Source organism: Triticum aestivum, chromosome 2D (assembly GCF_018294505.1).
Source record: "Triticum aestivum cultivar Chinese Spring chromosome 2D, IWGSC CS RefSeq v2.1, whole genome shotgun sequence".
In the NCBI taxonomy this organism is placed as follows: Eukaryota; Viridiplantae; Streptophyta; class Magnoliopsida; order Poales; family Poaceae; genus Triticum; species Triticum aestivum.
In genome coordinates, this window is record NC_057799.1 from 538724482 (window position 1) to 538735777 (window position 11296).

The window sequence follows — 11296 nt, forward strand, 5'->3', positions numbered from 1 at the left end:
TGACTTGACCCATTCCGTTAGCTTAGCACTCGATCGTTTAGTATGTTGCTATTGCTTTCTTCATGACTTATACATGTTCCTATGACTATGAGATTATGCAACTCCCGTTTACCGGAGGAACACTTTGTGTGCTACCAAACGTCACAACGTAAATGGGTGATTATAAAGGTACTCTACAGGTGTCTCCAAAGGTACTTGTTGGGTTGGCGTATTTCGAGATTAGGATTTGTCACTCCGATTGTCGGAGAGGTATCTCTGGGCCCACTCGGTAATGCACATCACTATAAGCCTTGCAAGCATTGTGACTAATGAGTTAGTTGCGGGATGATGTGTTACGGAACGAGTAAAGAGACTTGCCGGTAACGAGATTGAACTAGGTATCGAGATACCGACGATCAAATCTCGGGCAAGTAACATACCGGTGACAAAGGGAACAACGTATGTTGTTATGCGGTCTGACCGATAAAGATCTTCGTAGAATATGTGGGAGCCAATATGGGCATCCAGGTCCCGCTATTGGTTATTGACCGGAGACGTGTCTCGGTCATGTCTACATAGTTCTCGAACCCGTAGGGTCCGCACGCTTAACGTTACGATGACAGTTTTATTGAGTTTTGATGTACCGAAGGAGTTCGGAGTCCCGGATGAGATCGGAGATATGACGAGGAGTCTCGAAATGGTCGAGACATAAAGATCGATATATTGGACGACTATATTCGGACATCGGAAAGGTTCCGAGTGATTCGGGTATTTTTCAGAGTACCGGAGAGTTACGGGAATACGTATTGGGCCTTATTGGGCCATACGGGAAAGAAGGAAAAGGGCCTCAAGGGTGGCCGCACCCCTCCCCTTGGTCTGGTCCGAATTGGACTAGGGAAGGGGGCGCCCCTTCCTTCCTTCTCTTTTTCCCTTCCTCTTTTCCTATTCCATATGGGAGGTGGAATCCTACTAGGACTAGGGAGTCCTAGTAGGACTCCACACTTGGTGCGCCCCCTCCTAGGGTCGGCCTCCTCCTCCCTTGCTCCTTTATATACGGGGGCAGGGGGGCACCCCAGAGACACAACAATTGATCATTGAGATCTCTTAGCCGTGTGCGGTGCCCCCCTCCACCATATTACTCGTCGATAATACCGTTGCGGAGCTTAGGCGAAGCCCTGCGTCGGTGGAACATCATCATCGTCACCACGCTGTCGTGCTGACGAAACTCTCCCTCAACACTCGGCTGGATCGGAGTTTGAGGGACGTCATCGAGCTGAACGTGTGTAGAACTCGGAGGTGCCGTACGTTCGGTACTTAATTGGTCGGATCGTGAAGACGTACGACTACATCAACCGCGTTGTGATAACGCTTCCGCTGTCGGTCTACGAGGGTACGTGGACAACACTCTCCCCTCTCGTTGCTATGCATCACCATGATCTTGCGTGTGCGTAGGAATTTTTTTGAAATTACTACGTTCCCCAACAGTGGTATCAGAGCCTGGTTTTATGCGTTGATGCTATGCACGAGTAGAACACAAGTGAGTTGTGGGCGATATAAGTCATACTGCTTACCAGCATGTCATACTTTGGTTCAGCGGTATTGTGAGATGAAGCGGCCCGGACCGACATTACGCGTACGCTTACGCGAGACTGGTTTCACCGTTGCGAGCACTCGTTGCTTAAAGGTGACCGGCGGGTGTCTGTCTCTCTCACTTTAGTTGAACCGAGTGTGGCTACGCCCGGTCCTTGCGAAGGTTAAAACAGCACCAACTTGACAAACTATCGTTGTGTTTTTGATGCGTAGGTAAGAACGGTTCTTGCTAAGCCCGTAGCAGCCACGTAAAACTTGCAACAACAAAGTAGAGGACGTCTAACTTGTTTTTGCAGGGCATGTTGTGATGTGATATGGTCAAGACATGATGTGATATAATGTGTTGTATGAGATGATCATGTTTTGTAACCGAGTTATCGGCAACTGGCAGGAGCCATATGGTTGTCGCTTTCTTGTATGAGATGCAATCGCCATGTAATAGTTTTACTTTATCACTAAGCAGTAGCGATAGTCGTAAAAGCAATAAGTTGGCGAGACAACAACGATGCTACGATGGAGATCAAGGTGTCGCGCCGGTGACGATGGTGATCATGACGGTGCTTCGGAGATGGAGATCACAAGCACGGTGCTTCCGAGATGGAGATCACAAGCACAAGATGATGATGGCCATATCATATCACTTATATTGATTGCATGTGATGTTAATCCTTTATGCATCTTATCTTGCTTTGTTTGACGGTAGCATTATAAGATGATCCTTCACTAAATTATCAAAGTATAAGTGTTCTCCCTGAGTATGCACCGTTGCGAAAGTTCTTCGTGCTGAGACACCACGTGATGATCGAGTGTGATAGGCTCTACGTTCAAATACAACGGGTGCAAAACAGTTGCACACGCGGAATACTCAGGTTAAACTTGACGAGCCTAGCATATAACAGATATGGCCTCGGAACACGGAGACCGAAAGGTCGAGCGTGAATCATATAGTAGATATGATCAACATAGTGATGTTCACCATTGAAACTACTCCATCTCACGTGATGATCGGACATGGTTTAGTTGATATGGATCACGTGATCACTTAGAGGATTAGAGGGATGTCTATCTAAGTGGGAGTTCTTAAGTAATATGATTAATTGAACTTAAATTTATCATGAACTTAGTCCTGATAGTATTTTGCAAATTATGTTATAGATCAATAGCTCGCGTTGTTGCTTCCCTGTGTTTATTTTTGATATGTTCCTAGAGAAAAAATTATGTTGAAAGATGTTAGTAGCAAAGATGCGGATTGGATCCGTGATCTGAGGATTATCCTCATTGCTGCACAGAAAAATTATGTCCTTGATGCACCGCTAGGTGACAGACCTATTGCAGGAGCAGATGCAGACGTTATGAACGTTTGGCTAGCTCAATATGATGACTACTTGATAGTTTAGTGCACCATGCTTAAACGGCTTAGAATCGGGACTTCAAAGACGTTTTGAACGTCATGGACCATATGAGATGTTCCAGGAGTTGAAGTTAATATTTCAAGCAAATACCCGAGTTGAGAGATATGAAGTCTCCAACAAGTTCTATAGCTAAAAGATGGAGGAGAATCGCTCAACTAGTGAGCATGTGCTTAGATTGTCTGGGTACAACAATCGCTTGAATCAAGTGGGAGTTTATCTTCCAGATAAAATAGTGATTGACAGAATTCTCTAGTCACCATCACCAAGTTAGTAGAACTTCGTGATGAACTATAGTATGCAAGGGATGACGAAAGTAATTCCCGAGCTCTTCGTGATGCTGAAATCGACGAAGGTAGAAATCAAGAAAAACATCAAGTGTTGAAATTACTACGTTCCCCAACATGTACATTATGATTTCTTGGAGGTGGACGAACACAGATAAGAGTACGGGAAGCCTCTCATCAAAGATGAAAAATCTCTAACAACGATGATGCGAAGATTCCGTGATTGGTACATGAAAACCTGCAGAGAGTCTGGGGGGACGAATACTTTGACATTGTTCGTTAAAGAGGAGCATGACCTCGTTGGAATTGATCTGTTGCATGTTCCATTTGAGGAGTTCTTCCAGTTTTTCAATCAAATGGCCCTCGATAAATTAACGGTCACTTGCTACTGTCTGTAAGTAGTACTATTTTGTGCTATTAAGTCTCTATATATAGGTCAGCTCTTTCATTGCATGTATTTTTAATTATCCTCACTATATTATGCAGATTGAAGATCGCCGAATTGAAGAAAAGACAAATCGGTGATATTGGGTTCATTAACACAAATCTCATAGATGCAAATGAGGTTAAATTTCATGCCGAAGATACCGAGGCCAACTTGTTACGATCGTTGGTAATAAATGAAAACAAAGATATAATACTCTTTCCTTACAACTTCAAGTGAGTGTTACTATCTTGTGCATATTCGGTTTCCCTTATTAGTCCAGGTTATAGTAATGTAATTGATGAGTTATGCATGCGTGCGCATTTTCCACTATATTCTCCTAGAGATTAAGCTTGAGCGGGGACTAGTAACCGTTTTAGACTCGAGACGAAAAGATCCTAAGGAGTATGCGGACATGACTGAAATGCTCGAGAAGTAAGTTAAATCAATCATTATCGCACCATATCAGCAACTTTGTTCATTTCCTGATAACAAGTAATTGTTTTCTTTGTCTGGCAGGGTTTGGAGAAAATTCATCAAAAAAGCTCCGGGACTGCCGAAGAAGCTAGAATTTAGACACCCGAAAGTAAGTACTACTAGCATGTTCCGCGCATCTCCTAGTGATTCAAGCGCTAGTTTCATCAATACCATTTATAGCATGCTTGCTTATCAGTTTGATTAATTGACCTCTATTTCTTGTAAAGTGGTTGTGACAGGAAGCCAGAAATAATTACTGTGGATACTACGTTTGCGAGTCCATCCGCCACACGATCTGTGAGCGGGGCTACTCTGACGAACAATATGAAGTGCGTAAGCAATAATATTCACAATTTTATTTTATTACCATCATTTGTGTTGAGTTTCATTTATTCATATATATATGTATTGACCCCCTTCTTCAATTAGATCTTTCGGATGCGGGATGAACTCCTACCACCAGATCGTATGCGAGCAATTCAAGAGGAATTGGCGGCATTCTTCCTTGACCACGTGATCGCTAAAGACGGAGAATACCATGTGGACGCTGAGTTCATATATAATTAGGAGATTATATTGTAAGAGATAATTATATTGTATATATGTAGCCAGTAGCGCCGGATAGATATACGAGAACTTGTTGTTCGACCAATTTCTCGGAGAAGGAGAGGTGGTCGATATCACTTCTCTCTGTATGCATATGTTCATGACGATCTTCTGTTTCCTTCGTTTGCTTACTAGCTAGCGTGTCGAGTCCTCTCTATATGTATAATACGTAGCGTACGTTGACCTAGCACGGAGATAAGAGAGGACACTTCTCTCTATTAATTAGCTAGATAACACAATATATGAAACACCTAAATTAACCCCCCAAAACCCCTAAACCACCCCCTTTCAAAAAAACATCAACTCCTGTCAGCTGCTGACGCGTGGATGCCCATTGGTCCCGGTTTGTGCCACCAACCGGGACCAAAGGGCCTCCTGCCTGGGCTCGCCGCACGGGCCACGTGGAGGCCCATCTGTCCTGGTTCATGTAAGAACCGGGACTAAAGGCCCAGGGCATTAGTAACGACACTTTAGTCCCGGTTCAACAACCGGGACAAAAGGCCCTTATGAACCGGGACAAATGGCCCTTTTTCTACTAGTGATGGCGGAAAAGTTTTAACATGAAAAGGCTCCGTATCGTCAAAACCAATAACTTTGATGTTGGAGTCATCACCATCCAATCTCATCTCGGGGGGCCAAAGCTGCTCTCGAAATAATGAGATTTGATATTCGGAGTACTGTTGGGCCGATTACGCATCCAAGACTACCTCGAATGGAAAAATGTTGTACAGGGAATGTCTTCATCTTGTCAAGCCGATTGATTTTGACATTCAAACATCTTAATCAAATTCGTATGCAAAAGTTACAATATCCTGCGCGATGTGGCAGTGGATGGCCGGATTATTCGGGTTGGAAACCAGTTGAACCTGAAGGACCTGGGATGGAACCCTCAGAAATCGGGCAATCACCCGACTAGAAGTCCGGACATCGGGCAATGCTTCACGTTTTTCTCTTGTAGAAGTTAGAAAACAGGCCAAAATGCCAGCAAGATGGCCTTGTATCAAAAAATGTTCAACATGAATGTTGTTTGTCTAGTCGAAACATATGAATTCTCTTTCGGGCACATCTCCATCCAAGGTCGTATGTGGCCTATGGTTCCCAAAAATCAATCTGATGTGTCAGAAGCATCTAAATCCGAGTTCGATTAATTTTGGAAGGATTCGATGGGATTTGGAGTCCTTTTCCTGTACTAGAAGTCCAGCCGCCTCATCAATAGATGAGAGGTGGCGGCCGATAGAATAACACACAAATCGATCAATCCATCTACCACTTTTTACCTTTACCTTTTCTTCCCCTTGTTCTTCTTCTTTCTCGTTCTTCATTATTCTTCTTGTTGCAGGGTAGCGATCCATGAGGACCTAGGGCAATCAGGTCTACCTCGGGAGAGTGTGGGGTTTCTCCCAGGTGTGTGGGGTTTCGGGTCTAAAAAGCGTCTGCTGAATTGCTTGTGTATCGCGCTTTCTGTCGGGGCTCCTTCGACGTGAGTTGCGGTGTAGCACCCTCGACGTCAAGAGTACACTGTGACGTGTGTTGCGTGCGAACAATTACTATATTTCTGAATGGACGCATAGTTCCCTTCGCCCCCCTGCCACTCAAAACTTTAAGAGATGTAATATGTCTCCCAGCTGTCCGTTGACTTGACCGTTGACCTTCCAGAAAAGATCATGAGTTTGAAAAAGTTAATGAATTTGAAAAATCATGAATTTCAAAAAGTTTGTGTGTTCCCATTGAATTGAAAAAAGTTCATGATTTTGAGGAAAAGGTCCACAAATTTGAAAAAAGATCACGTATTGAGGGAAAATGTTCATGAATTCAAAAAATCCATTATTTTAAGGAAATTTTTAGGAAATTAAAAAAATCCTGAATTTGGACAAAAATGAATTTGAAAAATTTCACGCATTTTTTAAAATTATATGAAAAACCAGTCCGAAAAACCAAAAAAGAAAAAAGAAAACTGGCCTGAAGCTCCCCAAAGTGGCCACGAAGCTTCTGGGAGCTTCCAAAACCCGAGGAGCTTTCCTCTTGTGCCTGCTAATGCTTTAGATGGGTCGGCCCGTTTAGAATCTATTGATGGCGAGGGGTAGGTATGTAAACGGATGGGATAATGCTTTTACCGTTTCCTTTACCATATTTTTTTGTCGGATTCAGAGGGAAGTGGATAATGACCGGATGCGGATTTTACTGGCTTATGGACTCAGAGCAAAAACGGAGAGGACTCGGAGCGAACGGATAAAAATATCGGATCACACGTGCAATGAGACGTGATTTTATTTCAACTAAAAAACAATATGAACACAATTTTTTAGCCCATTGCATACTATTACGGCAGAGCATTTTAAGTCATAACTCACACCAATATGACAACATTTTATCTGTGGTGATTCTAATTAGTGGGCTAATTGGGTATTTGGCCTTGTCGATTGGGATAAATTTATCAGATAATCCTATTCGATAACCTCAGGTAATCCGCAAAAAAAACCCTGGATAATCCTCATCCGCCGGATATTATTGATATCATAGCCACTACCATATTCCCTGGATATCCAGTTGACAAAAATTCATATCCATATCTGACGAATTCATGGAAGTGCATACCATATCCTTCAAAACGGATGCGGATTCGGAACGAAAATAATCTGTACCATTTACACCCTAGGGGGGTTACACTGTGTACATTCTTGTTTTTGCCGTGTACGTTTTTTTTTTTAACAAGCGCTAAATAGGAAATCGCTCGCAAGGAAACGACCTGCTTCCGGCTGAAAGGCCAGCTTTGTTCCCTCACAGCCGGGCGACATCAGGCCTAATGGGCTGCCAGCCCAACGGTAGCCGCCGAACGGTTTTCTGACTGTCGGTTCCCAGAAAGGCCCTTACACTAACCAGTTTTCTTGCGCGCCCCGTTTGCTCGTGCTTTCCGTCCCCTCTTTCTCCCCCTTCCTCCGCCCCACCCCGGACCCTCGCCGCCTCCAGCTTCTTCCAATCCCCCCCTTTCCGTCTAGGGTTTTGCTTCCTCCCCCAGAAAAATCGAGGCCGAGCCCCTAATCCCCGAGCGCGCCCCGCCTCGCCGACCGGTCGCCGGAGATGTCCCGCACGCTGGTGCAGCCGGTGGGGCAGAAGCGGCTGACCAACGTGGCCGTGGTGCGGCTGCGCAAGGGCGGCCAGCGGTTCGAGATCGCCTGCTTCCCCAACAAGGTGGTCAACTGGCGCGACCGCGTCGAGAAGGACCTCGACGAGGTGCTCCAGTCCCACAACGTCTACTCCAACGTCTCCAAGGGCGTCCTCGCCAAGTCCAAGGACCTCATCAGGATCTTCGGCACCGACGACCTCGTCGAAATCTGCCTCGAGGTCCTCCTCCCCCCTTCTCCTACTCCTGCCGTGGATTGGATTGGATGGATGCTGCTAATTTCGTGCTGATTCCCGACTAGATTGCTTATTATTGCTGTGCTCTGTCAGATTTTGGAGAAAGGGGAGCTACAGGTGTCTGGCAAGGAGAGGGAGGCGCAGCTGTCCGCGCAGTTCAGGGACATCGCCACCATCGTCATGGAGAAGACTATCGATTCTGAGACCCGGCGCCCCTACACCATGAACATGATCGAGCGCCTCATGCACGACATACACTTTGCGGTCGATCCAAACGTTACCTCCAAGGAACAGGTAGCTGCCTACCATCTGCTCTGGATATGCTGCCCTTAGTATGTTTTTTCCTTTTTTCAATCCAATGGAGGATTACGATTTGTTTAGCATCCGTCACTTGCATTCATCACCTGCAGTGCATTTTCTGTAAAGAAATGTTGCTTTAGGCCAAATTATTGTACACGTTACAAATAGCCGACCTTCTGATTCCTGTATTACCGGAGTATTGCCAAGTTGCCATGCTAGCTTAGAATAGTTTGCCTGAAGTGATGATATCTTACTGTAAGCAATCTAATTATCTGCATTGGTCCCAATTGGAAGAAATTGAGTATTGATGTCATTACAAGTCCTTGCCAGGACAGAAACTTCAGTGGCAAGTGCGTGCATATGAATAATCATTCTGGAGATGGTCACTCATATTCCATACTATTGAGGCTATTCTGTTTGCTATGCACCTGTGATTGTGTATCAGTTTTGTCGAATCTGTCTTTGTTTTTCTTTTCAACCGATGGTCATTGTTTGGGCTAACCTGTATTGTGTCTATGTTGCGTTTGGACAAAAACGCTTGAGTGTGGCACAGTTAGTTCAAATTCTTTCAGAAGCGAATGCTTTGGAATATTCCATTCTTGTAGCAGCCGCTGCTTCGGATCCTGCTCCTCTGCAATTTCTGGCCCCATATTCAGGGTGTGCCATAGTTAACCTTTTTTTCGGTAGAGTCACTCGGTGCCAATACCTTGCACTGACACAATGTGATAAAAATACTGAAGGAATTAGGAATTCTCTGTGACAGTACTGATGGTGCCTGTGTTTATGCTTTTACCTTAGTTATTATTACTTGCACTCTGGACAATGTGACAGAGGCAGTAATATACTAATATTGTTATAGTTACATCTGTGTAGACTTGTTATCTACTCCCGTTTCCTCTTTTTATTCGTATTTTCATTGATATTTCAGGCACTGAGAGTCATTAAGAAGCTAATTGAGAACCCTAAATGCTCGATAAAGCGTGCACCATTGACAGTGAGGTTCATTGCACCTAAGTCCAATCTTTCTGGCCTTATGGAGAAGCTTGATGGGTGGAATGCAATTGTTCTTTCAAAGGATGAATCTGCTGATCAGTCTTCCATTGTAAGTCTTTTAGATTATCTTTTCCTAGCCATTACTGTGTTGCCTGATTATGATTTTCTATCATGCGAGTACCCCTAGAACTTGTGTTTCCTAAGTTATTATAGGATGATATGTACTCAGTCTGGTCTCCCCCAGAAATGCTATACAGCTGGTGAATGGTTTATGCTACTTACTTAGTGAGAGTTTGACTGTATTACTGAGAAGCTTGCCCGCTGTCTCCTTTTGTACCGTTCAGTCACAATGATGTCAACATTCAAGTCTACTAAGACACTGATGCAATTATTGTCCAAATTCATGATATCTTCATGTAATGTTTCACCCTATTAGTTGGTGTACTATACTTAACTCGGAATGACATATTTGCAGGTATGTGAGATTGAACCATCTGTTCTGCACTCGTGTGAAGAGAAACTGAAGGACGTGCAAGGGAGGGTGGAAGTACTCTCGGTGTCGGCACACAAAGAAGGTGGCTCTTCTACAGACCAATATGATAATGTCGAGGACAATGTGGAGAAGGCACAGCCTGTCCCTGCGAAGGAGTCTGGTGCTGTTGCTCAGCTAAGTGAGACCATGCAGAAACAGAGCCTTTCAAGTGAAGTGGACAGCCAGGGTCAGGCACCAGGCAAGCCGCAGAAAAGATGCAGAGAATGTGACGTATTCATGGAGGACAAGCTGTACAGAGACCACTGCAAGTCCGGGTGGCACAAGCACAACTACACACGCCACAAGAATGGGCTTCCTCCGCTCAGCCAAGAGGAGTGCTTGATGGAAATGGAGATGGCAGAGTCCCAGAGGGGCCTGAAGGACTACGATTTCTGAGGTGGGTTTTGTCTAGCACTCCCTCTCACCGCTCCTTCGAGGCCGATAAACGGCACGCGCAAGGCATGAATTTTGCAGTCTTGTTGTTTCCGAGGACATAGTCATCGTTTGGTAAATGCTGGTATGAAGTGGGGAACGAGTTTTGCGATACGCTAGCAAGTTTATAAAATGTAATCGGGTTACATTGTGTGAATGTGAACTGTGAAGGTAGTAGAACCTGGCTCATGTGTAGTTGGCTGAGTGAACTCGTGGCAGTACTGATGTTTGTGGCATGAACTGTAACGTGATGATATATGGTACGGTCTTGAGTATGCGCCTGTTATGGATGTGAACCAACTTAATGCAACATATGTATATCGATTTTGCAACTTGATGTTTCTCTGGTACTGATGATACTATAAATTCTGGGGTTGTTGTACGTTTGCTGTTGGCCTGCTGTAGGTGAAAACAAAAGGCAGATACATCCGGTATCAGCCAGGCGTGCAAGCTGATGACATATCGCGCTAGGAAAGAGGATCACATCCACTAATCAGAAGCAAAGTAGAGAGAGAGTAGGACGTGAAAGAGAGCAGCGATGTCATGTACGCTGACGATGAGAAACACTGCGGGCTTTCCTTTCCTTGAGCAAGCGGAGAAAGGGCAGACAACCTTGTGTCTTGCGGTGGCATCAGTTGGCCTGGTCGTTTGCCCCGGTGGCAAGCTAAGCACAGATACCAAAACTAAGCGGCAAGAAAGGCAGAAGAGCATCAGTTCACCCTCGAGCCCATGGCACAGCACACTAGTGCTACGATGCAAGTGACCGGGACGCTTCCTCGAGAAAGCAAAAAGAGTTGGCTCAACAGCGAGCAGGATCATCGTCGCCACGCCACTACACCTCACTCACATCTACATACATGGATCATCGATCTGTCCTTTTTCCTCTTTCTGCCGCCGGCTTTTCCACTGC

General features: G+C 44.9%; 1 protein-coding gene across 1 annotated transcript; it reads left to right on the plus strand.

The window, feature by feature from the left end:
• The first annotated feature begins 7687 nt into the window (after positions 1 to 7687).
• On the plus strand, positions 7688 to 10718 carry LOC123054319 (ribosome maturation protein SBDS). The gene is made up of 4 exons (XM_044478053.1): positions 7688 to 8114; positions 8223 to 8423; positions 9358 to 9531; positions 9898 to 10718. The coding sequence occupies exons 1-4, from the start codon at positions 7851 to 7853 to the stop codon at positions 10348 to 10350; spliced, it is 1092 nt and encodes a 363-aa protein (XP_044333988.1). The 5' UTR covers positions 7688 to 7850; the 3' UTR covers positions 10351 to 10718.
• The last annotated feature ends 578 nt before the right edge of the window (positions 10719 to 11296 follow it).